This window comes from Giraffa tippelskirchi, chromosome 9 (genome assembly GCF_054371585.1).
Source record: "Giraffa tippelskirchi isolate mGirTip1 chromosome 9, T2T-mGirTip1v1.2.pri, whole genome shotgun sequence".
Classification (NCBI taxonomy): domain Eukaryota; kingdom Metazoa; phylum Chordata; class Mammalia; order Artiodactyla; family Giraffidae; genus Giraffa; species Giraffa tippelskirchi.
This window is the reverse complement of record NC_137283.1, coordinates 47,632,398-47,659,727: the sequence shown is the minus strand read 5'-3', so window position 1 is coordinate 47,659,727 and position 27,330 is coordinate 47,632,398. Positions and strand designations below refer to the sequence as shown.

General features: G+C 44.2%; 1 protein-coding gene across 1 annotated transcript in view; it reads left to right on the top strand.

Annotated features, from left to right (window-relative positions):
- Positions 1-27,330, top strand: part of DOCK3 (dedicator of cytokinesis 3) — a 276,490-nt gene that overhangs the window by 208,584 nt on the left and 40,576 nt on the right. The window contains exons 25-35 of the mRNA XM_081525200.1: positions 6,818-6,945; positions 9,676-9,822; positions 11,817-11,915; positions 13,726-13,820; positions 15,730-15,805; positions 16,293-16,393; positions 16,642-16,700; positions 18,742-18,890; positions 22,965-23,050; positions 25,460-25,486; positions 25,612-25,707. Of these exons, the coding sequence (XP_081381326.1) occupies positions 6,818-6,945; positions 9,676-9,822; positions 11,817-11,915; positions 13,726-13,820; positions 15,730-15,805; positions 16,293-16,393; positions 16,642-16,700; positions 18,742-18,890; positions 22,965-23,050; positions 25,460-25,486; positions 25,612-25,707 (1,063 nt within the window). The remainder of the gene's footprint in view (positions 1-6,817; positions 6,946-9,675; positions 9,823-11,816; positions 11,916-13,725; positions 13,821-15,729; positions 15,806-16,292; positions 16,394-16,641; positions 16,701-18,741; positions 18,891-22,964; positions 23,051-25,459; positions 25,487-25,611; positions 25,708-27,330) is intronic.

Sequence of the window (27,330 nt, the reverse complement as noted above, 5' to 3'; positions counted from 1 at the left end):
TCAAGTTGGGGTGAGAGTCAAACTCACCCTTCTTCCTTATTAGGGTATTGGCCAAGTGGTAAGCAAAGGATCAGTTTTACCAGCCATCATGTGAGAAGTCAGTGACCCTTAAAATGCAGAGTTTTTGGTAAATTCTGTTAGAGAATGCAGCCGAAACCTAGACCTACTGCCTCCCTCACAGCTTATTCCCAGGGACCCACATGAGGTGGCCTGCAGAGCAACCTCCAGGCCCACAAATCCAGCCAGCTGCCAAGAATGGGGTCTGCCACAGCCCCAGCAGGATGAAAAAGCAGAGGGAAAGGAGGGGGAACAAGAGAGAAAAGTCTAGCCCAACAAGGTAGGATGAGTCAAGGCAAGAAAAGAAACCCTGAAAGGAGGCCCTGAGGACCCACTGTACTTTGTTGTTTCTTTGCCTCACCAGACAGATAGATTCCTTTTCCTCTCTTTGAAGGAGCCTCTAAAGGTTAGACAAAGAGATGAACAGGGAGCCCTCCAAACTCTAAATAGTGGTAAAGAACCTACCTGACAATGCAGGAGACCTAAGAGACTCAGGCTCAATCCCTGGGAAGGGAAGATCCCCTGGAGGGGGAAATGGCAACCCACTCCAGTATTCTTGCCTGGGAAATCCCACATCCAGAGGATCCTGGCATGCTACAGTCCATGGCACTGGTGGCAAGGAGTCTGAAACTACTGAGCAACTGAGTACACCACACTCCAAAAGAGGTCAGGAAAGCCTAACAAACATAATACGATCAGGGAGTTCCCTGCTGGTGGTCCAGTGGCTAAGACTCCACACTCCCAGTGCAGTCAGCCCAGGTTCAATCCCTGGTCTGGGAACTAGATCCCACATGCCACAACTACGACCCAGTGCAGTCAGTAAAATAAAAATAAATACTAGGGGGGAAAAAAGCAATATAATATAATCAGCAGCCTAGACTGTCTTTCAGAAGGAACCTCTGGATTCATACCTGAAACCACATTGAACATGATCAAATATTCAATAGTCATATGTTACAATTAGCATGAGCCTGGTCCTTTAAGCAGAGTATCACACTGTGGAATAAACTTCTAGGACACAGAAATAAACCTAAAATGCTAACAAAGGAATTATTATTAGAATATTTATAATTAGAACTTCTTGATGGTCAAATTTTTTGAAGTTTGAATTTCAAAGTATGAAAACAGTCATTTCTCAGCCCAGAGCTACACACATCTGAAGTACAAAACAAATACCGCCTTTAACTTAACACTGCCTGTGTAAGGAATTACTGAGACTAAAGCTGCCACCAAGAAATTCAGCTTTTCTCCACCTATAACTGTTCATGGTAAGCACTTCTCTCTTCACCCCTTCCTGGACTGAAGATAAAATCAGTGGTTTGCACAGACTTTCATGGAAGCCACTGCATTCACTCAAGCTGTGAGCACTGCTTCAAGCAGGTGCTTTTTTTTTTTAATTAATTTATTTTCACTGAAGGATAATTGCTTTACAGAATTTTGCTGTTTTCTGTTAAACCTCAACATGAATAAGCCATAGGTATACATATATCCCCTCCCATTTGAAGCTCCCTCCCATCTCCCTGCCCATCCCACCCCTCTAGGTTGATACAGAGCCCCTGTTTGAGTTTCCTGAGCCATACAGCAAATTCCTGTTGGCTATCTATTTTACATATGGTAATGTAAGTTTCCATACATCTCACCCTCTCCTCCCCTCTCCCCATGTCCATAAGTCTATTTATTCTCTGTTTCTCCATTGTTGCCCTATATAAATTCTTCAGTACCATTTTTCTAGATTCCATATATATGTGTTAGAATATGGTATTATCTTTCTTTCCTACTCACTTCACTCTGTATAATAGGTTCTAGGTTCATCCACCTCATTAGAACTGACTCAAATGCATTCCTTTTTATGGCTGAGTAATATTCCATTGTGTACATGTACCACAACTTCTTTATCTATTCATTTGTCAGTGGACATCTAGGTTGCTTCCATGTTCTAGCTATTGTAAATAGTGCTGCAATGAACAATGGGATACATGTGTCTCTTTCAATTTTGGTTTCCTCAGGGTATATGCCTAAGGGTGGGATTGCTGGGCCATATGGTTATATTCCTTGTTTTTTAAGGAATCTCCGTACCGTCTTCCATAGTGGCTGTATCAGTTTACATTCCCACCAACAATGCAAGAGCGTTCCCTTTTCTCCACACCCTTTCCAGCAATTATTGTTTGTGGACTTTTTGATGAGGGCCATTCTGACTGGTATGAGGTGATTTCTCATTATGGTTTTGATTTGCATTTCTCTAATAATGAGCGATGTTGAGCATCTTTTCATGTGTTTGTTAGCCATCTGTATGTCTTCTTTGGAGAAATGACTGTTTAGGTCTTTTTCCCACTTTTTGATTGGGTTGTTTGTTTTTCTGGTATTGAGTTGTATGAGCTGCTTGTATATTTTGGAAATTAATCCTTTGTCAGTTGTTTCATTTGCTATTATTTTCTCCCACTCTGAGGGTTGTCTTTTCACTTTGCTTATAGTTTACTTTGCTGTGCAAAAGCTTTTAAGTTTAATCAGGTCCCACTTGTTTACTTTTGTTTTTATTTCCATTACTCTAGGAGGTGGGTCATAGAGGATCTTGCTTTGATTTATGTCATCGAGTGTTCTGCCTATGTGTTCCTCTAAGAATTTTATACTTTCTGGTCTTACATTTAGGTATTTAATCCATTTTGAGTTTATCTTTGTGTACAGTGTTCGGAAGTGTTCTAATTTCATTCTTTTACATGTAGCTGTCCAGTTTTCCCAGCACCATTTATTGAGAGGCTGTCTTTGCCCCATTGTATATTCTTGCCTCCTTTGTCAAAAATAAGGTACCCATAGGTGCATTGGTTTATTTCTGGGCTTTCTATCTTGTTCCATTGGTCTATATTTCTGTTTTTGTGCCAGTACCATACTGTCTTGATGACTGTAGCTTTGTAGTGTAACCTGAAGTCAAGAAGCTTGATTTCTCCAGCTCCATTCTTCTTTCTCAAGACTGCTTTGGCTATTCGGGGTCTTTTGTGTTTCCATATGAATTGTGAAATTTTTTGTTCTAGTTCTGTGAAAAATCCCATTGGTAATTTGATAGGGATTACATTAAATCTGTAGATTGCATTAGGTAGTATAGTCATTTTCACAATATTGCTTCTTCCTACCCAGGAACATGGAATATCTCTCAATCTGTTTATGTCATCTTTTTCTTTCATTAGTGTCTTATAATTTTGTGTGTACAGTTCTTTCTTCTTCTTAGGTAAGTTTATTCCTAGATATTTAATTCTTTTTGTTGCAGTGGTGAATGGGATTGATTCTTTAATCGCTCTTTCTGATTTTTCATTGTTAGTATATAGAAATGCAGGTGGTTTCTGTGTATTGATTTTGCATCCTGCAACTTTGCTAAGTTCACTGATTAGCTCGAGTAATTTTCTGATACTGTCTTTAGGATTTTCTATGTACAGTATCATGTCATCTGCAAACAGTGAGAGCTTTACTCCTTCTTTTCTGATCTGGATTCCTTTTGTTCCTTTTTCTTCTCTGACTGCTGTAGCTAGGACTTCCAGAACTATGTTGAATAATAGTGGTAAAAGTGGACACCCTTGTCTTGTTCCTGATCTTAGGGGGAATGCTTTCAGTTTTTCACCATTGAGAATAATGTTTGCTGTAGGCTTATCATATATGGCCTTTGCTATGTTTAGGTAGTTTCTTCTATGCCCATTTTTTGAAGAGTTTTCATCATAAATGGGTGCTGAATTTTGTCAAAGGCTTTTTCTGCATCTATTGAGATGATCTTATGGTTTTTATCTTTCAGTTTGTTAATATGGTGTATCACATTGATTGATGTCCATATATTGAAGAATCCTTGCATCCTTGAAATAAATCCAACTTGATCATGGTGTATGAGCTTTTTGATGTGTTGCTGAATTCTATTTGCTAAAACTTTGTTGAGGATTTTTGCATCTATGTTCATCAGTGATATTGGCTTGTCGTTTTCTTTTTTTGTGCTGTCTTTGTCTGGTTTTGGTATCAGGGTGATGGTGGCCTCGTAGAATGAATTTGGAAGTGTTCCTCCCTCTGCAATTTTTTGAAAGAGTTTTGGAAGGATAGGCGTTAGCTCTTGTCTAAATGTTTGATAGAATTCTCCTGTGAAGCCATCTGGTCCTAGGCTTTTGTTTCTTGGGAGATTTTTGATCACAGCTTCAATTTCAGTGCTTGTAATTGGGTTGTTCATAATTTCTACTTCTCCCTGGTTCAGTCTTGGAAGATTGAACTTTTCTAAGAATCTGTCCATTTCTTCCAGGCTATCTATTTTATTGCCATATAGTTGTTCATAATAGTCTCTTATAATCCTTTGTATTTCTGCGTTGTCTGTTGTAACCTCTGCTTTTTCATTTCTAATTTTGTTGATTTGATTCTTCTCTCTTTTTTCCTTGATGAGTCTGGCTAAAGGTTTGTCAATTTTGTTTTATCTTCTCAAAGAACCAGCCTTTAGTTTTATTAATCTTTACTATTGTTTCTTCTATTTCTTTTTCATTTATTTCTGCTCGGATCTTTATAATTTCTTTCCTTCTACTAATTTTGGGGTTTTTTTTCTTCTTCCTTTTATAGCTGCTTTAGGTGTAAAATTAGGTTGTCTATTCAATGTTTTTCTTGTTTCTTGAGGTAGGATTGTATTGCTATAAACTTTGCTCTTAGAACTGCTTTTGCTGCATCCCATAGGTTTTAAGTTGTTGTGTTTTCATTGTCATTTGTTTCTATAAATTTTTTAAATTTTCCTTTTGATTTCTTCAGTAACCTGTTGGTTATTTAGAACTGTGTTCTTTAATCCCCACGTGTTTGTGTTTCTTAACAGTTTTTTTTCTTGTAATTGATATCTAGTCTCATAGCATTGTGGTCAGAGAAAATGCTTGATACAATTTCAATTTTCTTAAATTTACTGAGGTTTGATTTGTGACCCAAGATGTGGTCTATCCTGGAGAATGTTCCATGTGCACTTGAGAAGAAGGTGTATTCTTCTGCATTGGGATGGAATGTCCTGAAGATATCAATGAAATCCATCTCATCTAATGTATCATTTAAGACTTGTGTTTCCTTATTAATTTTCTGTTTTGATGATCTGTCCATTGGTGTGAGTGGGGTGTTAAAGTCTCCTACTATTATCGTGTTACTGTCAATTTCTCCTTTTATGTCTGTTAGTGTTTGTCTTAATGTATTGAGGTGCTCCTATGTTGAGCAAGCAGGTGCTTTCTGTGTGTATGGGAAGGCGGACAGCAGACTCTCCTCACTGACATACTTTATTTCTAATACTTTTACATGTACTTGCTGCTTCTCATAATCACTTAAGAAAAATTGTTTTTATGTGGCTGGAACTATGTAATTGGTTTTTGCAATAACAAGCCACCACCAAATTTTCACTTGCATCTCATGTTCATTGAATGCCTGAGCTGCAGCATCTTTCCTGAGGCAGAAGGACTTTTACCAGTGATGTCTTGAAGCCAACCCTTACATTCTCAGAGCATATCAATTTGGTTTCTTCATCAGCAGGTTCCAATAACAAACTGCTATTTTGTCTGCAGGCAGCTATTGGTTGTTACAAATCCTGCTGTGTTCTCATTTTGGTCTACAAAAGACAGTAGGAACTTCTCTTTTATCCAGGCATCCTTTTAAACATATAATAGTTGTCACTCCATTTTATTTCAACATATTCTAAGTATTTGACAAGACAGTCCCCCAGATCTCCTGTATATCATGTAATTTGTCTTTTGCCAATAAAGATTTTCATTCTGAATTTCATCTAGAATACTTAATTATGGTCAAATATGTACATCAAATCCAAAATACTGTGACTTGTTTGTGTTACTGTTAGTCTGACTGAATCATGCTGGCTGGCTGTGGTGCCACTTTAATCACACAGTCATTGACCACATAGGAGTGCAAGACACCAGAAACATGTCCACACTTGTATTTCACCTTGTATTCTCACCACACCTGTGAAGTAAATGCAGAAGGGGCTGTTAGCACCTCATTATATATATGGGAGAAATCAAACCTGTAGAAGGAATCAACCTGCCTAAAGTTTTAGAGTGAATTGATAAAAGAGCTTGATTTAGTATTTAACCTTCCTGAATTTGGAGTTCTAAATATAGTCATCCCCTGATGAAGATACTACTTAGGCAGCATTGAAGAAGAAAAAAAGAAAAATATTTTAATGTATGCAGTAGGACCGGCAAAGAGGTTTAGCTAATTATCAAAGGCTTATGACAAAGTGAAAGTCCTCTTCTGTCCCTTTCACTACTGTGGATTCACACAGCGTCCCACAGGCCAGAGGAGGAGAGTACAGTAAAGGCTTAGGAGGGTGGAAGTGCCAGGCCGCCATCAGGGCATCATGAAGAGGGACCATTTATAATCCATATCAAGTCTGCTAGTTCGTTCCATCAGCATAGTTCATAGAACTAAGTGTGTCATTTAAATGGAGTTTAATTTGGAGTCTAGTCAACAAAGAGATTTCATTTGGAAACAGTCTCCTAACATACATCCTGCATAAAAGGCCCTAGATAATTGAGGCCTGAAATGTGAAAAAAGAAAAGAGAGATAGAAGGAAAATGCCGTGACATATCTTCAGATGCCCAGGAAGTGGGCTGTTAGGCCTGCCCACAGGCAGGGGCTGGTTTCCAGTGTGGCTGCAGTCCCAGCCCCACCAGCCTGGAAACCAGCTGCATCCTGTGGTGCCCCTGGCTTCCGAAGGTAGCTGGTTCTTCTCCAAAGGGCTGTTTCACCTTTGTGTTTTCTCCTCCAGAATCCCGCCGCATCCTGCTTCCAGTGGTTCTCCATCACATCCACCTTCACCTGAGGCAGCAGAAGGAGCTGCTTATCTGCTCAGGGATTCTCGGCAGCATCTTCTCCATCGTCAAGACCAGCTCTCTGGTAGTGGCCCTAGACCTGTGCCACCCCCAGCTCTAAGCTCTGTCCCCATCCTGTGTCACTTTAGCCAGAGGCAGACCAACAAAGATCATATTGTTTACTTCCCAATCAAAGAAGCTTTCATCAGTGACAGGAAGGTGCCCAAGTGAATGGAGGCCTGCCTGTGTGTGCCCAGCAGGCTTCTCAACACAACACAGTCTTGCTATTAAAAACAAAACAAAACAGAAAAAGTACTGCCGTAAATACACCCAGAAACATAGTCATCTGTATAGTACCAGAAAACCCCATCCCGTGCTGCTTGCTCTGTTTCTATCAAAAGACATTACTTCTGTATTCCTGGGAGTGTTCTGAGGATACTCAGGCACGAATGAGCACAAGGAGGCAGGCCCAGGCTGAGAGGCAGCTTGCTCATTCAGACTTTTCTGTCAGCTTCCTGGCAGCTTGATTCCGCCCATATGGCATTCCTATACCATGCCAGATGAGGCAGGGTATACGAGCGATACATGTTGCCCACAATAGTCCTCAGCCTCATGGGACGCTGGAATGGTACTTGAGGGCTCAGGTTTCAGCTGGTGGTGCTTTTGCCTATTTTTTTTCTTCTTTATTTTTAGTTTTTTAGAAGAGACCCGTGTTAGAAAGGAGGGGAGGTAAGGAAGGCAGAAAAACATGTATCAGACATGGATAAGGGTAGGAATTTATTTTAATTATCTTTATGTTATTTATATTATGGAAGAAATGAGTATTTCTTTTAGAAAACTTGAAAACTATAGGAAAGTATAAACAAATTTAAAATAAGACTGAGTCTTTATTTACACAATCTTCCTAAGTCAAGATAATGTTTCTGGAGAATAAAATTTCAAGTGCATTTGAAACAAATACCAGGAACCAAGTGATACAAACATAGGAGGTTAGGTTGTCTGTGAAGATAGCATGGGAGAGGTGCAGAGAAGAAAAAGCGTGCTTGGTTTGAACAGGATGCAAGGACTCAATAGGGTGCTCTGGTATCTGGTATCCAGACCTAAAGGACCATCTGGTGATGCCAGCCCACCTTGGCAGAGTGACTACAATGGCTGTAGTGGCCCTTTCATTTGCTCTTGGCTCCAGGCAAGGCCTGGCAGCTCACCTTCCCACCAGGCCTCAGAGAGGCAACACCAGGCACATAAGATGTACTGGTGACCCAGGGTCAGCTTGAGGGGATGGGAGGCTGGTTACTAAAGGAAAGAGATAAATTGCAGGGGAAAAGCAAGTGGAAGGGAGGGATGAAAGAGGAATTGGAATAAGTGAAAATCTGAAGGAGGTGATCTGGTTGTATTTGTGAGGTTAGAGACTAACCCCCCAGCTACTCAAAGAGCCATCACAGGTTTTAAAAGTGTTATAATTAGTTCAACAAATGAGGACAACAAATGAGGAAGAAGACTGTGGTCCCAAGAGCCTCTCAAATCTTTCTTGCGGAATGGGACTCAGTAAAACTACATTGAATGGACAGCTGGCGGGGTTGGGGGGGTGGATGAAATTTAAGCTCCACTAAAGCACAGATCTTACCTTTCTTGATCACTTCTATATGCTCAGGTTTTCAAACAGTTACTGGCCCATGTTAGATACTTAGTGAATGGTGGGTTGATAGATGGATGGACATTTGGACCAGTAATAGTATAAAGGGACTGGAGAAGACGCAACGGGAATCTCTGTGAGATCATGAAAATCATGCTATAGGATTTGGATTGCATGTGGAAGGTCTAGAAAAAGGTAGCACAGACTCTTCCTAAATTCAGAACTTGCTGACTGGGAAGCAGGCTTCATTGAGGAAGTGTGCTCCATTGTTTTTGTAAAGCTGCCTAAGAGGGACACACCAAGACCAGGGTCTTTCTGGTGGACCAAGGAAAGTGAGCAAGAATGCCAAAGAGCTAGAGGGAGCATGTCTGGGCAGCAGTCAGGCCTGGCAAAGAGTGAGGTCACTCACAGAGAAGATGGTCCTGAGGAAGACTGAGATACTTCTGTGTGCATTAGTAGTAGGGATGGAGAAGGCAATGGCAACCCACTCCAGTACTCTTGCCTGGAAAATCCCATGGATGGAGGAGCCTGGTGGGCTGCATTCCATGGGGTCACTACGAGTCGGACACGACTGAGTGACTTCACTTTCACTTTTCACTTTCATGCAATGGAGAAGGAAATGGCAACCCACTCTATTGTTCTTGCCTGGAGAATCCCAGGGACGGGGAAGCCTGGTGGGCTGCCGTCTGTGGGGTCACACAGAGTCGGACACAACTGAAGCGGCTTGCAGCAGCAGCAGCAGCAGTAGTAGGGAAGGTGCTGCCTCCACACCCTGTGGTGTGAACTCGTCCATTTTCTCAGAGTGTTAGTCAGCAGTGTTGTGCTCTCTCCTGACTTTTCTAGGAAAATCAAAGAAAACATTTAACTTAGGATCTTCGCTTTGTCCTTGTGTATCAAGATTAATGTATCTGCCTGAGGTTCAGAATTGCAGGTGTCAGGGTGTTGCTGTGTTAAGATCAGTCTCCAGCCCCCAAACCAGGGCAACAGAGGCAGGTGTGCCTCCCCTCCTCTCAGAGCCGTTGTTCCAGGTTCCTTGACACTGCATGCCAGTGAGGCTGGGAACTTGGTATTGAAAATTTAAGTCAGAAGACCGCTCCTGACCATGGCTGATTTAGTAAGTACTGCCCACTGCACGTCAGCCGGCCTGGCACTAACGCTGTGCTCTCTCGCTGCCCGCTCCAGGAGGCAGATGTCATGGAGGAGGTAGAAATGATGGTGGAAAGCCTCTTGGACGTGCTCTTACAGACTCTGCTCACCATCATGAGCAAATCGCACGCTCAGGAGGCGGTAAGAGGGCAGCGGTGCCCGCAGTGCACAGCGGAGATCACTGTTAGTAACTAACATTCAGGTTTTCTTGCTTTCTTTTCTAACCTGGGGCTCCTCCACACGGAACCTCATCTCACATCACACCACCTTCATCTCAGCTTCCCTCCCTGCATGGTTGTCCGCATGCTGCCCTTTTCCCCCTCTCCAGTCGAACTCCATCTCCACTCTGAAAGCTCTAGGTTCATACTCAGAGTAGTGTACTTAGGGACTGACCCAGGGATGCTTCCTGTCCTGTTTTCCTGCACACAGTCTCCACTAGCCTTTGCCTTTGAGCCAGGTCACTTTCTGTAATGTGGAATAAAGTAGAGAATGAAGGTGACAGCTGTAGACTATTCCTTCTAGGAGCAGGCTCTCGCCAGTGACGTGTACACCACAGTAATTTTCTCACAATCTGCTTGTACCTACAGATTGGTTGCTTTTAGCCACGGTATTTATATCTAAATGTCGAGCATCAGGGAAAACATGGTGAAGTAGAATGGCACTGGCGTTGCTGGACAGTGATCTCCTATGATCTAACTAGGAGAGAAACAGACTGGGAGAGCCTCTCAGGAGAGGCAGAGACACCCCCCAGGCTCCCCACCACACTCCTATGCAGTGTACACTTCTTAGCCCTGATGTTGGGACATGGGAAACAGCTTGCTGGGGATCTTCCTGTTGGCAGGTGGGAGACTACAGTGATCCCTTTGTAGAAGAGCTCCTATGGGAGCAAGTCAAGCTCCAGCACGTTAGGGAGAGCAGAGAGCAGACGTGTTCTAGAGCATATGGTCTTGGAAAGAATGTCCGCTGCCTTAGGAACTCCTGTGCAGGACACTTTCCCTATAGGTAAGAACATATGCTCCCTGGCATGTCCTGGTAGCCTATCCTTCTAACCAGCAATGACACAGTGCTGGCTGTGGGCCAGACCTGCTTTATGCACTTTATAAACAGTAACTCACTAGCAATAATAAAGAAGTGATTTATTTCGTATACATCTAATGAAGATAACAATTTATTAAGCACTTCTTTATGTGCTGGCCTTTTTACTTATATGCTTTATGGACATTAATGCAGCTGATCCTCACAACAGATTATGGCTTATGTCCATTTCTTCAGATAAAACTGAGGTTCATGTACCTGTATATATTTTGCATACATATGTGTATAATAATTTCATGAGTCACAAAAGGATTTGAGAGACTAAAAAAGAGTTGTCATAGTCCCACAAACTTAAAAACATTTGAAAACTGCCCAAATGGAAGTCATTTTTCCTCCATCTCTTCTGAGGAGGCAGCCTTGTAAGAGGAAACCGTGCTCAGCTGCCCCATGCTAGAAGTTTCTATGAGATGGTAAAAGTCTTTGGAGTCCTTAAGCCAGGGACTTTTCATCCGTGTACCCTAGTTGGAACTTGAATAAATTTTAAAGACTCAATTTTTTTATCTTTAAATTCTTACTTAAAGCCATTAGTTCATCTTCTCGGAAAGGTCAGTTTTGACTCCTCTGCTTTCCCGAGGGTCATGTTGATCTACTGTGTTCCATCTCCAGCAGCCACATGTCAGCTCTGGGAGTTCCCAGAGGAGATCCTTGTAGAAGGACTGCTCCAGCCCAGCAGGATGGGCAGAGTCCAAATTCTGTCCAGAGAAGTCTGAGCTCCCTGTCCCCATGGGCCCCTCCAGACTTTAGTATGGTGCCCTGGCAGCATATAATGACAAAGGACTATGCAGCCAAAAGGTCCCTAGGAAAAAAACTAGAATATCTGTCTCATTTGGCAGTACTTCTTTCTTATGGGCTAAGATTTTTCAATTAGCCCCATGCTTCAGAAGTCTTATTAAAACTCCAAAGCCCTCCAGGCACCCCTTTAGCAGAAAAGAAAATTCATTTTCAGGGCTGGAGTTGTCACCTTCCCTCTCATGATCATTGGGGCCATCTCAGACCCTTCCTTCTCTCCTTGCCCTCTGGGGATTGGGGGAACACGGCTCTTGTGATTGGCTTTTCTAAGTGTATTTTGGGTTGTTCCCCAGGGCGAGTATGTGTCCTGCCTTCTCTCACTGCTCCGCCAGATGTGTGACACACATTACCAGCACCTCCTGGACAACTTCCAGAGCAAAGATGAGCTCAAGGTAGGCCGAGAAACACTCACCTTTGACCCAGGAAAGGAAGCGTGCAGCTAAGACTGCCCAGCAGTTTTTCCCCTGCCAGTAGAGAAGTGCAAGTGGCCTGCCCTGCTGAGAGGGGGAGATTTACCAGCCTTGCTTTACAGCTGACTGTATGGCTTCCAGAAGCAGATAGCCAGTGGTGTTCCCATATAGCCAGACCCCAGGAACACTGGCAAGTCTTCCCTGACTGATCGCAACCCCATGACCATGTGCCTCTAAGAGATACTTCTCTGGGCCATACTGATTGTCAGCCAACCAGGACTCTTCCCTGTCTTATAAACACAGCAGTTGAGTTGTAGGTTACCCATGAAACAGGCGTCACTGTTTAATACTGTAGTAATAATAATAATGGCAACTTTTCTTCAGTAAAATGTATTTCTCAAAGATTCATATTTGTAAAGAGCAAATATGAACACTGTCCATTGGCTATCACTCTGGATCTAGAGCACTGAGGGGCAGATAGTCAAGAGAAATGGGCCCATGGTCCAGATGACAGGAGAGTGTTCCCAAACTTTGAAGCATATTAGCTGCTGACAGACTCCAAGGGCTTGTGTGTTTGCATTAGACCATGCTACTGAGTTCATCCCTGAATAAAGGAACTGTTGTAAACTTTATGTCTGTGCTTTGCCTCCATCCAGAGTCAAGTCATTTGTCAATATTTCACAAAAAATTTACTATACTGTTTTCCATTTGTGTAATCTTTATTAATCACATGAGTTAATCGGTATCACTTGTTACTTTCTGGTGTTTGATCTAGCCTACCTTTCCACAGATGTGGGTCTCTGCAGATTGTTATCCCTAACTTATTGCAGTGAGGCCAGCCTATCTTCTCAGAAGGATGAACATGACAGCCTTCGAAGTGAGCCATAAGTTAACCAGAGCCTGGAGCTCATATCCAGGTCAAGCAATGCTTGAGCTGGGGTGTAGAGCTTGAAAATCCAGTCCTGACTGTACTAGATCATTTTCATCATGTGTGTGTGTGTGTTTGTGAGAGAGAAAAGGACACTAACCAATTCTCAATCAGAATCATCATTCCCTTACTTTTTAATTAAATGTTTGTTTTTATCACAGCAGTATGTATATACAATTTTAAAACCCAAAGCATTTTACAAAGTGTGTAACATAAAACTGGTTCCTTGGCTCAACCTGACCACATCTACCCACTACTCCCACAAAGCAGCCACTTTGAACTCTTCTTTTGTTCTTCAAGTAGCTTCTACTACCATTTAAATTTTTAAAATTTTTAGTTATTGTTTATTTTCTTCTTCCCACAGAAAATGAGGCTGATTCTCCTGAATTAGCAAGCCTTTCATTAACCAGTCTTTACACTGTTCTCATCGCTTTCATGGAGAAGCACGTTTTTGAAGATACTTACTCATCTATCCCTGAAGTGCTTCTCCAATCCATGTGTTCTTAACACCCAAGAAAACAAGTTCTTACAATCAAGTGCTCAGGGGCCATCCCCCACAGATTGAGACCAGTGGACTCAGTTGGATGCCATGTCTGCTGGACCCCCTGTGCTTTGGCCTTTAGGCATTGGGCTGAGCAGGTATAGAGCTGCATCTCTTCTCCCCAGTTTGGGACTGGCCTGTGGCAGTGGCCAGACCTCACTCCCACACAGCCCTCTAAGAGAAAAGCAACTCATGAAGGGAGCCAGAGCATCACCCATTGGTCCCCTCCATTCTCATGATCTAGAGGTCGGAAAGCCTGGTGAGGCGGTACATGCTGCAGTGGTAGAGGTGGCATCTCACATCAGATTTTCCTCTCGGCCCAGGAATTCCTGCTGAAGATTTTCTGCGTGTTCCGGAACCTGATGAAGATGAGTGTCTTTCCTCGGGACTGGATGGTGATGAGACTTCTTACAAGCAAGTGAGTGTGGAAGGGCCCTGTGCCAGCCTCCATGCAGCTGTCCCCAGACTACTACATGTGGGAGAAGAAGCGAGATGGAAACTTGTCAAGCTCAAAGCTGTGGGGACAGAGAGGAGAGGGTTTAAATGTGAAAGTGTTTGGAAGCGCAGTCAGCAAGACTTTGTCATTTACTAAAGTCCAAGGAGGAGAAATAGTCAAAGATAGTTCAAAAGTGGAGTCTAAGTGCCTGGCAGATGATGTCATGGTAAGAGTAGGAAAGGATCTTTTACGAAAGTGAACTGTGATACCAGAGGAGGGCTCCTGCTTGAGGAGGGCCTGATCATTGGCCTCTGTTGCTCTGCGGTTTCAGGCAGCATCCCAAGCCCTCCTCTTGACTTGATTTGTGTTGTCTGCCAGAGACTGCTTGTCCCCTACAGCTAGTGCTAATTACCCACCCAAGACCTGGCTATGAGGCTCTGACCACCTCTGATGCTGGCCACAGAATTCACTCTAAGGTTGACCCCACTTGTCTGCCCCGTTCATGTTTCTACCTTGTGCTTCTCACTGGCAAAGTGAACAAGTCATGTGAGTAGTAGGGTGCTTGCTTGTCAGGTCCCCCTCTACTCAGGAGAAGGCCACTTGGCATCCACTCTCTAGCCTACTGCCTCCTTCCTCTGATCGGCCTTTTACGTTGGCATTATGCAGAATGTAGTGAAATTATTTGTGTTAGATTTATTAGCAAGGTGTCAGGATGGTCTTTCTACTCTGTACCTTTTGTAGTGCTCTTTTTTTTGAAAACGGCAAACATTTCATACAGAACAGAAGAATGGGTATAAACAGTGTTGCAGAGCTATTTCCTTAAATAGTGGATTTTCCATTTGACCCCCTCTTGTTTCTGTCTCTTAGTTCTACTCAGAGCACTTCAGCCCATTCTGCAGGAGCAAGCCTCTTCTTTCAAGGCTTTTACTTTTCAAATTTGTTTGCTGGTAATGAGTCTCTCTAATGCACTGTTTTTGCCTTGCCCCTCTTCTGCACCAAAGCTTAGGTGGTCATTGTTAGGTGTGAGCTCCTTTGCCAGGCGTCCAAGGCCCTTGGTAATTAAACCCTTACTCTCCTGTCCCACTTCACTTTCTCTCTCCCTTAACCTGTGCTCTTGACTCTAGCAAGCCAGCCTCCCGTTAACCCTCAAATGTGCCCAAGCAAAAATTGAAAGTGATATTCTAGATCAAAGGCTGAAATCAAATGACTTACACATGAAAATAACAGTATATGATAAAAGTAGAGATTTAATAACTGTAAACCCCTGTTATCAAGTGGAGTAATGGAATGATACTCTAAGTCCTCTGTTGGTCATAATACAGGTTCATTTTCCTAAAATCCCCCCAAATACTAGAATCACTCTTTGAACTAGAAGAAACCTGAAAGAACCATGAAACCTTACTCCCCTTTTATAGGGAAGCTGTGGCCAGAGAAAAGTAGTGCCAAGACCAGGTATCAGCAGAGCTTGGTCTAGAACCCACTGGTAGGGCACTTCTCCACAGGGGGTTTTTTGTGGGGTTTGTGCCATGTATCCCTCTCACTTGGGCTTCCAGGTGGCTCAGGACTAAAGAATCCACCTGCCAATGTGGGAGACATGGGTTCTATCTCTGGGTTGGGAGGATCCCCTGGAGAAGGAAATGGCAGCCCCCTCCAGTATTCTTGCTTGGGAAATCCCATACAGAGAGGAGCCTGGTGGGCTACGGTCCATGGGGTCACAAAGAGTTGGACACAACTGAGCATGCATGCACATCCTTCTCCCTTAAAGTCACATCTTACACGAGAGCTACTTGTACTCAAGAAGCTTGCACATGGGCCACAGACCACAGATGCTAAGCTGCAGGATGCCATTGTTAGTCCTTTAACTCTGCCAACACCTTGTCCCCTACTGCAGTATTATAGTCACTACTGTCCAGTACCTGTCTTCTGCACTGCACAAGAATTTCACAGAGACAGACTTCGACTTTAAGGTAGGAACTCCTAAAATCCGTCACTATCTTTGTAATAACCGTAGAAAGCCAAAACCAGACTCCCTGTTTTTGTTTTTGTTTTACTTAGAACAGCTGTTTTATTTTGCTCACAGGTTTGCAGGTCAGGAATTTGAGAAGGATTCATCTAAGTGTCTGATAGGTGGCTGGGGGCTTTCTTAATCTGTTCATAGTATCAAACAGCTTCCAGGCTTGATAATGATTAGAGTATAACCTAGGACACCCCTGTTGGAGCTTCTGGGAGCCAGAAACCCATGAGTTTGTTTTCTAGTCCAGAATCAACACTGTTGGTTTCAGAGAAGTCAAGAAAGCAGGGGAAAGTCCTGTTTGCAAAGATATTTTTCTAAAAATCAAGATCTTAACACTGAAATGAATTCTGTGCTACATGTGTATATTTAGAATCTCTCCTTGCAAGGTTAAGAACTCAGGCTGTCACATATTTCCTCTTTCTCTCTCTCTCTCTCTCTAGGTGTGGAATTCTTATTTTAGCCTGGCAGTTCTGTTCATAAATCAGCCAAGTCTTCAGCTAGAAATCATTACTTCTACCAAGAGGAAGAAGATTCTAGATAAGTAAGACATATGTCTCTTATTCATCTTCCTACATGTGCCCAGATGGGGTTATGTTTCCAGGAGGGGCTCCTAGAGACGTCCACAAGGTTCTCATTGAGGTGGCTTCCCAAGGAGCCAAGTGTAAGAGCTCAACTGAGAGCAAAATGATTTTGTCTTTTAGAAAGCGCTAGAAACAGAGCTGAAATGCTGGCCTCCTGTCTTCCTGAACCTTCTCGTGCTAATAGCTGGTTCCTGTGTTCTATTCCCAGGTATGGGGACATGCGTGTGATGATGGCTTATGAACTCTTCAGCATGTGGCAGAATTTGGGTAGGTGTTTTCTCTACACTCTTCCCTTACACATATTGCGTAGCCAAATAAGAAGTTACAAGACTAATTGCTTCCCCCAGGTTTTATGAATGTTAATTCAGACCCAAGAGATCTTCACATATCTTTAACATAACACCTCAGATGGGTGGTATAGTGTAGCACATGTGCACAAAGCCCTTGGCAGGGAGAGTTAAGCTGAGAAATAAGACCCCAGCGATACATATGCACAGACCCTTTTTTGAGAAGAGAAGTCAAAAGGAGAAAAAGAAGATGAAGCTATAAGAATATAATGTCTGAGGCTCTGCGAGTATAAGATCCTCTGGGCTGTCCGTGTCCCGGTCCAGATGTCACAAGCCCAGAAGCCCAGTCAGCACATGAGCAAGGGCAGCTGTTCTTTTTAGTAAAGATTGAAACCCTTCTTGGGTCTCTGGTATTCAGGCATCCAGACGAGGTTCCTGCTGCCAGGTGCATGTACGAAGGGAACTGCCGCATCTAGGTGAGACTGATTTTAGTCTCCTTTCTTTCGACAGCTTCTCTTTGAATCTTGAAATTGTCAGGTTTTGGTGGAATCCTTGGGTTGCCCTGGTGACTAGGTGGGCCGTCTTTTGCTTCTGTTGGCTTCTTAGAGGCCTGCCGAGATGCCAGAGAAGCTGCTGTTGTTCTTCCCAGTGAGAACTGCTTTCAACTAAGCTCATGACTCTGAAGTCTTAGGAAGGATGGCCATAAAATCTCATAGTCCTCCATCAACCATCCTAGTCACAACCCTAGAAGCAGCAAGCAAGATGCAAGACATTTCTGCCAGCCCTGGGGCCTTCCATCCATGAGTGGGGCTGCATTTCCCCAAACCAGCTCTCTAGCTTCAGTGCTCATACCCTCTGCATCCATCACAGTCCAGATATAAATATTCACCCTGAAGTTGATTCTGAAATTCCCAGAAACACAAGGGACCAGCACTATGCCAAATACCAAGATTGGAATATGCAGAATCTGCCTCCAGGCTAGCTAACACTTGCTCCTTAGGTAGGCTTTCAACATGGAAGAATTCAAAAATCATGTCAGATTTCCCCAAGAAAGCCATTCCTACCTCATTGTTTTTGGTGGAAATGACATTTTCTAGTTCTCAGGAACTGATTTTGCTTAACTGTAACAGTCACTACACAGGCCCACAGTTTGTCCCCTGAGTCTCTGAAGGACTGAAAACAGAGCTCTGGAAGATGGTTCAGTCTGTTTTACCTTTACAAGGAAGTGAAAAGTTCTATCCCGTAGTCTTCAAGACTGGCCCTGGATTCTGGGAACATGCCCCAACTGACAGGCTAGTCACAGGGAAATTCACACCACACTCTACCCATGGAAAGGCCTCATTAAGAAAATTGAGAGATGAGCCAAGCTGATTTGAGTAAATATAGTGCTACCATCAAAAATGCAATGTGAGGGCAAGGGGTGGGATCGGGGGTGCACATAGTCTCTCAGCCAGTCTGTCAAGGTATGGCTGTGCAGGAGACTCCTGCTAACTCAGAAGGGGGGACTCTTAGATACATTTGAGCACCGATGGTGAAGAGGCCTGTGGACTTCAGAACTCTAGTAGACTGAACATCCTCATCACTTAAATGCCTCTGGGCTACAGGCTGAAACCCCAGGGTCAGCATTGTGTTTAAGCAGAAATTGATGAATTTTCCTTGCTGAATAAATACTGTGAACAGACTATCGGAAACTACTGCAGGGTACTCAGAAATCCTATTCTATCTAAAGTAGTGACTCTGCTCCTTGACCTCAGAATGATTTTCAGATAGTTTGTAGAACCTCCCAGCAAATTCTTTGGAAAGAACTTGTGCCTGTTGAATTTTCTTTCATCTGGACTGAGCCAGTTTAGTCTGTGAACTCTTAAAAAGCCAAAAGAAGGGAATATCTCAGAAACCCATAGGGGAGAGCTTTCTGTGTTTTCTGGTGCTCCCAGTGAAGGTCAGATCATGTGCTGTGGCCCTACTCAGGAAGCTTCTGTGGTGGGAGCATAAACTTCTATCTACTGGGTTGTGTTGTTCAGGTGAACATAAGATCCACTTCATTCCGGGAATGATTGGCCCGTTCCTGGGTGTGACACTGGTCCCACAGCCTGAAGTGCGAAATATCATGATTCCCATCTTTCACGACATGATGGACTGGGAGCAGAGGAAAAATGGCAACTTCAAACAGGTGAGACCCCCCTCCAGCGATGTTAGGGGTGCTCTTCCCTGGAATGGACCCCCTTTTGCCCTGGCACATGATGCAGATGGCCAGGCTGTAGTTCTAGTGTAGTTCTTGGCCGTCTTGAGTCCCATCCCAGGGTTTCCCTTCCTTGCTGGCTGGAAGTGATTTGTGGATTTTCTTCATGAGGTTAGAAGCCAGAGAAGAATCAGAGGAAAGGAACTGAACATCATGTGAAAGGACTTTTCTGATCAAGGAGAGAGTGACTGAGACTGTAACCTCCCAACTTCACTCAGAAGGAGGTCCCAGGAGCATGTTGTCTTTTCTCTCTGGAGGTTCCCCAGTGTGTATGGTCCAGGCATTTCTATGGCTAGAGCCCAGACCAGATAACTTCTCAAAGCTGAGAACTTCACACACTCCTGCACAGAGGGCTGGGCCCATGAGGGATAAGTGCTTGGCTTCTGACCGAGTGGCTTCAGGCTGTGCCTCTGGGCGGTTCCTCTGCCACCCCTAAAGTGGAGGAGAGGGCCCCTGCCCTTGTATCTGTAGCTCCAAGGAATAGGACTAGGAAAAACAAATAGAAAACAGTGGTAGTAATACCAGTTTTAGCCAATAAAAGAAATAACTTGCTCGCAAAAAGTTATTTGCTATAAACCGGCCTGCTTTCGGAGATGCGGAGCTCCTCTCTGTTGGTGGTTCTCAAACAGAAGCTCATTGGAGTCCTCTAGGAGAGATTTCTCTGTTGCCTTGGGGACTGTAATCACTCCCCTCTAAGCTCCCTCCCAACCCTGTGATTCTGGGATGAACCAGTGGTCTTAGAGTCAGTGATTCTAACACTGAGCAACAGACAGAGCAAACAGTAATTTTTAAATTTTATTTATGTATTTTTATATTTACAAAGAGTAAAATTCACTCTTTGGGATTTACAGCTCTGTAAATTTTGGCAGACACATAAAAGTCATGTAACCACCATCACAATCAAGATTTAAAAAAAAAATTTTAATTTCTAAAATTTCCATCTCGCTACCCCTTTATAGTCAGACCCTTCCCTTCCCTTTAACCTGTTGCAACCATTGATCTATTCTCCATCACCGTCATTGTGCCTTTTCCAGAATGTCATGTAAAGGAATCATGTAGACTGTAGCCTCTTGAGACTGACTTCTTTCACTTAGAACGGTATGATTGCATCAGTTATCTTTGTTGTTATTTCGTTGATCAGTCGTGTCCAACTCTTTGCAACCCCTTGGACTGCAGCACACCAGGCTTCCCTGTTCTTCACCATCTCCCAGAGCTTGCTCAAACTCATGCCCATTGAGTCGGTAATGCCATCTAGCCATCTTGTCCTCTGTCATCCCCTTCTTCTCCTGCCTTCGATCTTTCCCAGCATCAGGGTCTTTTCTAATGAGTTGGCTCTTCACATCAGGTGGCCAAAGTATTGAAATTTCAGCTTCAGCATCAGTCCTTCCAATGAATATTCAGGATTGATTTCCTTTAGGACTGACTAGTTTGATCTCCTTGCAGTCCAAGGGACTCTTATGAATTTTCTCCAACACCACAGTTCAAAAGCATCAATTCTTTGGTGCTCAGTCTTTTTTCTGGTCCAACTCTTTGTCACTGTTTACCCTTTTTCCCCATCTGTTTGCCATAAAGTGATGGGACCAGATGCCATGATCTTAGTTTTCTGAATGTTGAGTTTTAAACCAGCTTTTTCACTCTCCTATTTCACCTTCATAAGATGAAAGAGGGTCTTTAATTCCTCTTCACTTTCTGCCATAAGGGTGGTGTCATCTGTATATCCGGCAATCTTGATTCCAGCTTGTGCTTCATTCAACTGGCATTTCACATGATGTACTCTGCATATAAATTAAATAAGCAGGGTGACAATATACAGCCTTGACATAGTCCTTTCCCAATTTTGAACCAGTCCATTGTTCCATGTCCAGTACTAACTGCTGCTTCTTGACCTACATAGAGGTTTCACAGGAGGGAGGTAAGGTGGTCTGGTATTCTCATCTCTTTTTAAGAATTTTCCACAGTCAAAGGCTTTAGTATAGTCAATAAAGCAGAAGAAGATGTTTTTATGAAATTCTCTTTTTCTCTGATCCAGCGGATGTTGGCAATTTGAACTCTGGTTCCTCTGCCTTTTCTAAATCCTGCTTGAACATCTGAAAGTTCTTGATTCATCTACTGTTGAAGACTTGCTTTTAGAATTTTGAGCATTACTTTGCTAGCATGTGAAATGAGTGCAACTGTGCAGTAGTTTGAGCGTTCTTTGGCATTGCCCTTCTTTGGGAATGGAATGAAAACTGACCTTTTCTTTTCAAGAATATTGGTTTTATAAAATAAAAGTAACTCCACAGACCTGAAATGGTCAATATTACCAATTATGACGTCATATTTGAAGACTTTAGCATTTTGTGTAACCTAGAGACATTGATTTTGCATACGCTGATCTTTGGTGTCCCGTTTCCGGTTTCTCAGTTTCTCTTAGTAACTTCACCCTTTATCAGCACTACAGGGAGTGGGGAAGTACCTTCCCTAAATCCTTCCACCACCAGCTCCTTTGTCTAATACAGAGGTTCTGACCTAGGAATAGGCCTCAGAATGGCCTGAGGGCCTGTAAGAACACAGACTGCTGCCCCACTCCACAACCCCTGCGTTTTTGATCCAGTGGGAATTTTTGTTTCTTATAACATCTCTGGTGACTTGCTGCTGCTGTCCAGGGAGCCATTTTGAGAACTCCAGGAAACGGCTGTACCCATATTTGCACCGTTGTACCCTCTGCTGCTCCAGGTCCCCTCCCACCTTTGCCCTGTTCTGGAAAGCACAGCCTGTACCTGTGTGTGAAGAGAGATCCCTACCTGACTTTGCATGACCCCGCGCAAGTCCCTGCTGGTGCCTTTTCTCCTCACAGAGAAAGGCAGACGACCTCAATCCCAAGGACTGCAGACCTCAGACTTCGTGTGTCTTCCGAAAAGTATATTCAAGCAGCTGACTCATTAGGCCAAACGTAGATGTACAACCATCTCCACCCTGGCCATAGCAGACCGCTATGAAAGGGCCATAGTTATTCATCCATTCTTGTTTTCCACTGATAGGATTTCAAAAGCCATAATTGCCTTCAATGACTTTTCTAATTCAGTTATTCTTTTACTACTTCATTGCCTTAGGACTCTGGCCCTTTGTGGAATGAGAAAATGCCTTTTGTTATAGCTCATTATTAAATGGAGCCATGCCATTTTTTGTTGGTATAAAATATACAAATAATTGCACAGGACCACATTTCAAAGGTTAATGAGCAGTTTAAAAGATTGTTTTTTTTTTTTTATCTCATATCACTTTACAACTAATTTCTCACTTCAGAGTAAATGCATTGAGGCCTATTAGGAAAGTGACTGAGCACTGTTGAAAGCCTTGCAAATTAGTGGGCTAGGCATGGATGCAGTGTTGCTCCTTACAATTTAGGAATCCAGTAACAAATGCAGGGGCCCCCAGTGACAAGGCAGCTGCAGGGACAGCAGCAGTCCAAGGGCTCTAGGTCCTGTGACGACAAAGAATGGAGCCTTTTCTCCTCAAGGAGAGTCTCTGAAGGAAACCCATCTCCCTCAGTGCAAACAAATGTCACCCGTTAAGGTGAGGACCAGCCTCCAGCAAGCGTCCTTTGTGACTGGCTGACAGAGGGTAAAGTTCTAACCACGTGTGTCTTATACATACAAATTCTCTTGAATGAGCATTTTTTAAGAAAGAAAAACAACACTTGACAAAGGCGTCTTTTGGATCCAAAATACTTCTCTTTTCCAGAGAGCCCTTGCCTTTTGTCCCTAGTGTGGTAAAAGAGTATCTGAGATGTACCTGTAAGTTCCAGTTCTTACTTAAACCCCTAGAGTGGGAGCCCTTCCTGATGGGGGGAGACAGGGTGGCTTCCTGGTGCTGTAGGTGAGATCCCGCCTTCTCTAGGATTTCTTTGGTACAATAACAAAACAGGAAGCAGTTCTTCAGCGTCCTTACCCATCACAGAGGGCTGGAGTTCTCATCCTTCCCCTGAGCTCATTTCGGGTTTACAAAATCTCTGCTTCCCTCTAGGTGGAGGCTGAGCTGATTGACAAGCTGGACAGCATGGTGTCAGAAGGGAAAGGCGATGAGAGCTACAGGGAGCTCTTCGGCCTGCTGTAAGCTGCTTCAGCCCGAGGCACCCCACGTTGGGGTAGAGAATGAAGTGGGCTAATGAAGGGTAGGGGTGCAGCCTGTTCTGGTCAGGCTTCAGAGTGTGGGTATCAGGAGAGACCCAGGTTGTTGCTGGTGGTAGCAATGCTCACCTTCTGTCAACAAAGAGACATCATGACAGCAGGCTCTCTCAGGGATTATCGTAGTTAACTGAAAGATGTAAACACAGATAGTAACTCTGAGCTCCTGGGTTTGCCAGTAGGAAAAGGATCATTTTATGTCTTCATACCACGGACTGTATCGTAGTTGGGCAAACAGCTCATGGGGACTCAATGAGGGCTCAACGCTGGCCTTTCTGGGGAGGGGAAGAGGTTTAAATCTCAGCTTCGTAAGATTGTACAGTCAGCTTGAAAAATACTAGCATAAATTTTGTGATTTAAACAAGTTATACTCCCTTTTCAGACCAGTTTTCACTTGTGAAACAGGGTGGCTGTACTGACTGAATGTCAAGGGTCCCAGGTCCACCAATATGGCTTCTGTCCTGAGTTGATGGGGCCACAAAACCTGACAGGACCTAGCTATAGGGCTCGGTCTAAAGGAGGGACCCAGGAGAGCCGTGGTCCTCCCACATAGGCAGTAAATTGGGTATTTTATCTTCCTGAAAAGCAAAATGTGAAGACATTTACAGCTTTAGAGCCCCCTCCCATCTCACTCATTGTTTCTAGCTGTGAGATTTGCTAGCTGTAGCATTTTGAAGATAAGCTTATAACATATTTTCTATTAATTATACTGTACATTTGCTTAGAACTTTACAGTGGACAAAATATGTTGACATTTCTGATTTAACCTTCACAGTACATCTATGAGGTGGGCAGGGCAGAGAGTATCCTGATGAGTCAAAATAATGCAACTGAGCTTGGAGAGGTGGTGGCATTGCCCTCAGTTGCGTGGCCACTAAGAAGCATGTCTGGGGATACTGCCCAGACATTCCAGTTTCAAGAGGGGGAAATCTTTCTCCTGTACCCTGCCTATGTAGTTTGTTCCTTGATGAGTCATGCAATAAAATGTGAATTCATTTAAACTTAAGTAATTTTAATTTGTGAAAATGAATCCATCCTTAGGGTTTCTCTTTTGGCGAAAGATGTTTCTAATTATGGAAATAAGGAAGCAAAGTCTGTTCCTAAGCCACTCACTGATGATTTTACTACAAAGGAAAAAGCACAAAAATAACTTGCAGTTAGTAATTACCTGACAAAGAAGTGTTTCATAAACTCTTCTGAGTCATGTCTGAGAACTAAAAGCCACTGATAACCGTGGAGCAGCATTTCCCAATTTGTGTTTAGGAGAAGATGTTTGTGTAGGTACACTGGGGGATGTAGATCATGGCTAATCAGTTTAGAAAAGACTCAGTGAAAGAAAATTAAACAAGCCTCTGTATTATAGAACTTCTCAAAGCCTTCAATATGCAGAAATATGTGAAAAATCTCTTAAGAGGAGGGTGTAGTGATCCACCACTTTCATGCTTGTTTGCTCACAGAACACCTCTCTGTCCCCCAGTACAGCAGAGCTCTGTAGAACACAGTTTGGGAAATGTGTACACAGTGGCTTTCCCCACACAGCTCAGAGGTGAGAACCAATGATCCTACCATCTTGCTCTAGGAACATGGGTCACCTGGGAAACCCTCACTCTCCCAAAGGCCCCATCTCAGGTTAGATGCTTTGTGCAAGGAAGACAGTTGTCATCACTGCAGCATTAACAACAGTCAGGCTATGGGTGTGAGTCCCCACTGCTGGTCCTTGGCTGAGCCCTCCACTCTAAGGGACCCTCATGACCTCAGGGAGCTAGGGCCAGTGTACAAAGGGGTCAGCAGCAAGACCTGCACCTGGGATCATCAATGGGAAGGTAGAGGATCTCAGAAGCCAGGTTCTTTGGAGAAGTCAGAGTCTACCTGGAGATAACAGGAGCACAGGCTGACAAGTGAGAAAAGGACCCAGGCATGTAGCTGTTGGCTCTGGCCGTTTTCTATGGAAGTCTCCTGTGACAGTGGAGATGACCAGGTGTAACTCTTGGACTCACTCTCTGTCCTTCATGCTGGGCCCTCAAGACTGATTGCAGTCTTAACCTTGGTCTACATGAAAAGGCTGGTCAGCGTGTTTGCTGAGGATGGTTCTGAGCAGTGATAGAGGCAGCCAGCCTGTTGGCAAAGCCAGGTCTCTCCCTCCGTGGACTGATCCTCAGCTGCTTCCTCAGAACAGCTGTCACAGTGTGTACCCCTACAGGGGCTGAGGTTCTGAAGCGTCTCCCTCAGCTCAGTGGCATCCTTAGGAGCTCACACAGGACAATGGAAGACATGTTCATTTGTTGCTGCCCATTCAGTAATTGCTTTGTCTTTGCTTTCTGCTGCATGGAGTAGAACCCAGCTGTTTGGGCCCTACCCCAGGTAAGACTGCCATGTGGTAAGTCTGCCGTCTCCAGATCCATCGCAGGCCCCCCGGGCTCTGGGACCTTACTCTGGTGCCCCCGGGAGGCTCATGAATTGTGCGTTCTGTTTGCTTCTATCAATAGCCTGCTGGAGAAGGTTGAACAGGAAACATGGCGCGAGACCGGCATTTCCTTTGTAACCTCAGTCACCCGCCTCATGGAACGCCTTCTTGACTACAGGTATCTTCTCAGGAACCTACCTGACCTCTTCTCTAGTCACATGCTCTCCCCAGCAGGAGGATCCCTTGACCTTAAAACTGAGACCACGTGGCCACAAGAGGCAGGGCTGTTCTGGTGCTGTGTGCCATCACCAGTCATTAGTAATCTCCTGATAGCCAAGCAGGAAGGGGTGAAAGCCTTCTCTCAGGGGTAGGCCAGGATTTCCTGGGCTTACCCCTGATACGTGGGCGTGTGTACCCTGGAGGTGTCCTAGGGACATGTAGCCATCTGGCTTTTCATCCAGAAAAGTCAAGGCTCAGAGGGACGGGCACAGGAGAGAGGAGGAGAAGGGCTGTCTCCAGAGTGAGGTGGGACTTTAGTGCAGACCTTCCTTAGAGCCGTATGGCAGGTGGTCGGGGAAATATCACCGAATACAGGACTGTTGTACTTGTTTGGGGAGAAGGCACTGGCAACCCACTCCAGTACTCTTGCCTGGAAAATCCCATGGATGGCGGAGCCTGGTAGGCTGCAGTCCATAGGGTTGCTCAGAGTCGGACATGATTGAGCGACTTCATTTTCACTTTTCACTTTCACGCCTTGGAGAAGGAAATGGCAACCCACTCCATTGTTCTTGCCTGGAGAATCCCAGGGACGGCGGAGCCTGGTGGGCTGCTGTCTGTGGGGTCGCACAGAGTCAGACACTACTGAAGTGACTTAGCAGCAGCAGCAGCAGCAGCAGTACTTGTTTGGACTTCCCTGGGGGCTCAGCAGTAAAGAATCTCCCTGCACTGCAGGAGACATGGATTGGACCCCTGAGTCGGGAAGATCCCCTGGAGAAGGAAATGGCAACCCACTCCAGTATTCTTGCCTGGAAAATCCCATGGACAGAGGAGCCTGGCGGACTGCAGTCCATGAGGTGGCAAAGAGTCAGATACGACTTACCTACTACACAACAACAGAATTGTGACCCAGGAGGACTTTCACTTCTTTTTTCCAGGGTGAGGGGTACCCGATTTTTCCCATGCCTCCATTCTTTGTGTAAAATCTGTTTATTTCTGTCCCTTGACCCTGGCCAGGTGTAGATGAGAGGAGGCAGCCTGCGAGCTCAGAGATCTTTATGATACGTGGAGTCTGGGAGTTCACGTGTAATCCGTTTTTTCCTGAAAGCCTGCCTTCTCAGTCATATCATGGCTTTTGACTTAGCCTAAAAGGAACACTGCCACTGCCACTGGGGCCTTAGTTATTCTCTCGGTAGAGTTCAGGTGATCTAAGAGGGCCTTTTGGAGGTTATAGGGGAAGGTGATAAGGAATGAGGAGGGATGACAGAGAAACCAGCCCCAAGCAGTAGTTGTCTTCTCTGTGCTGTGTCTCGTGCAGATATCAAGGGGGTGCACCTGGGACTCAGGCTGGCTGTGTGTACAAGAGGCTTCTTGCTGGATTCACAGTCTGGTCCTCATTCTTTCATCTCCTTGTGCTAGGCTGCCCCTCCCTGCTAGAGGAGCATGGATTTGATCAGTCCCCACTCTCTTTTGGCAAGGATCCATTCTCAGTATTCCTGTGTTCTGTGTCTGGCAGGCCAGCTGTGACCCTTCCTATACCCAAGCCTGTTCAGCACAAATGCATCTCAGCCCTGGCTGAAGCTAC